The sequence below is a fragment of the Zalophus californianus genome, chromosome 6 (assembly GCF_009762305.2).
Source record: "Zalophus californianus isolate mZalCal1 chromosome 6, mZalCal1.pri.v2, whole genome shotgun sequence".
Classification (NCBI taxonomy): domain Eukaryota; kingdom Metazoa; phylum Chordata; class Mammalia; order Carnivora; family Otariidae; genus Zalophus; species Zalophus californianus.
In genome coordinates, this window is record NC_045600.1 from 73,630,187 (window position 1) to 73,631,999 (window position 1,813).

At 46.2% G+C, this 1,813-nt stretch overlaps 1 protein-coding gene across 1 annotated transcript; it reads right to left on the reverse strand.

The window, feature by feature from the left end:
* Positions 1–383: 383 nt before the first annotated feature.
* Positions 384–836, reverse strand: LOC118355960 (epididymal secretory protein E3-beta-like). Its single transcript, XM_035728266.1, has one exon. It carries the CDS (start codon positions 819–821, stop codon positions 384–386), a length of 438 nt encoding a protein of 145 aa, XP_035584159.1. The 5' UTR covers positions 822–836.
* Between the last annotated feature and the right edge of the window lie 977 nt (positions 837–1,813).

A 1,813-nucleotide genomic window follows, 5' to 3' on the forward strand; every position in this document is an offset into this window, starting at 1 on the left:
CGTAACATATATAAATGTCACACATGTTGGAATGACATACTCTATTTAGGGAAGGGAAGACCGTTCAGCTTGGGTCAGTATAAGGAGAGTCACTATCAGGAACGTCCTTGGTTCAGTAAAACAGAGAAACCGTATGAGCTTAATCTTAACAAACTATAAGAGCAAGTCAGATAAATGAGGGCACAAGGGTATCCTGGGCACAGAAACCGTGCAGGTGGTTTTGATAGGAAGAAAGCATGGGATGACGCATAACTCTAAGTAATTGGAAAACATTGGCACATAAATGCAAAGGAAGGAGTAGCAAGGGCTGTTGACGTAGGCAGGGGCTCCCACTTGGGAAGTGCTGGACACGCTACTCGAACCTGGGGGTGTGGGTAGACATTCTATTTTTTGATGTCTAACAGCTGGATGTCCTCTATGCCATCGACATACCCGTTTGCACCACAGTGGAATTCAATATAGCTGTAGCTGCTGTGCTCCCTGTAGCTCTTTTGGTTACCCTCCTGGTAGCACTTGAGTATTTTGAAGGGATGCTGGGCCCATATATATACATTTCTGTAACGGTCTCTCCACTTCCTGAGGCAAATATGCTCGATTTTGTGCCAAAAGGTATAGATGAAGATGTGATAGTTCCTGTCTTGTGGAGCTTCTCTCTCCCTCATGAGATCATTGCATTTGTAGTCGCTCAATTTCCAGCTTGTGCTCAGGTAGTGCTGTTTCATGAATTCCCTCCAGGAGAGGTTCTGGCTGTGTACAAGCAGCCCGCCTAGGGAAAACAGCAGGGCCAAGAGAGGGCCTAGGCCCTTTAGAGGGGATGCCATCTCAGTCGCCAGAGCCACCTGCGGGGCCCACAGGGAAGAGAGAGGAAAGCATTATCTCAGCACTGCCTTAAGAGTTGACCTGCACCTTAAAATACCTTTCTTGCCAAAGTAGGCCCTCGGGCCCAACTTTACCATTTTGTTCCCAGCTTGAAGAGGATAAATCTCATTAGGTAGTAAACTTTACAAGAACTGAAAATATGCCAGGACCTGACTGAGACTAACACAAGATGGTCAAAAATAGGTGAAGTTTATTTTGAGAATTTCAAGCACCTGCCGTCTGCCCTCTCTTCTACCCAAACTGAGGAACCCATCATCCTCTAGCTAACTCTGTTTGTTTGACAGTCCAGATCAGTTCACTGAAGAGCATGGTTCTAAAAGAAAATGGTATTTTAAGCTTTATGACTGTGAAGTGGAAAGGGTTGTCACCCTCTAAGGGAATGAGGAAGTTAGGTGAAGACTTGGGTGATACTTTCCAAGCAAGAAGGCTTTGGTTCCCTCAAACCCCAGGCTACAGTTGCAATGATTCTGCAAATGGTGTTTTTTCTAATCCCGATTTCCTTAGAACACTTCCCAAAGCCTGTGTGAAACCTGTTATCACTTCTGACCACCCACATACTCTCAGCGGCCATTTACTTCATTATCATCGTTATAAACCATCTTGATTTGTTGTTCAGAATGCAATCATATAGGAACTCCAGTTTGGAAAGATTGTTCTCATCAATCAAGTACCAGATTGAAACTACCCTCACAGGAGCTACTCTGGTCAAAATTAGGGCATAGAGTTCTTTGGAAAAGTCTCCCCTTTAAACCAGCTCTCCAGGGGCGCCTGGGTGGTTCAGTCATTAAGCGTCTGCCTTCGGCTCACGTCATGATCCCATGGTCCTGGGATCGAGCCCCGCATCGGGCTCCCTGCTCGGCGGAGAGCCTGCTTTTCCCTCTCCCACTACCCCTGCTTGTGTTCCTGCTCTCGCTGTCTCTCTCTGTCAAAAAAT

Coding starts and splice junctions, on each gene's coding strand:
- LOC118355960 (XM_035728266.1), bottom strand. CDS start 821: ATGGCATCCCCTCTAAAGGGCCTAGGCCCTCTCTTGGCCCTGCTGTTT.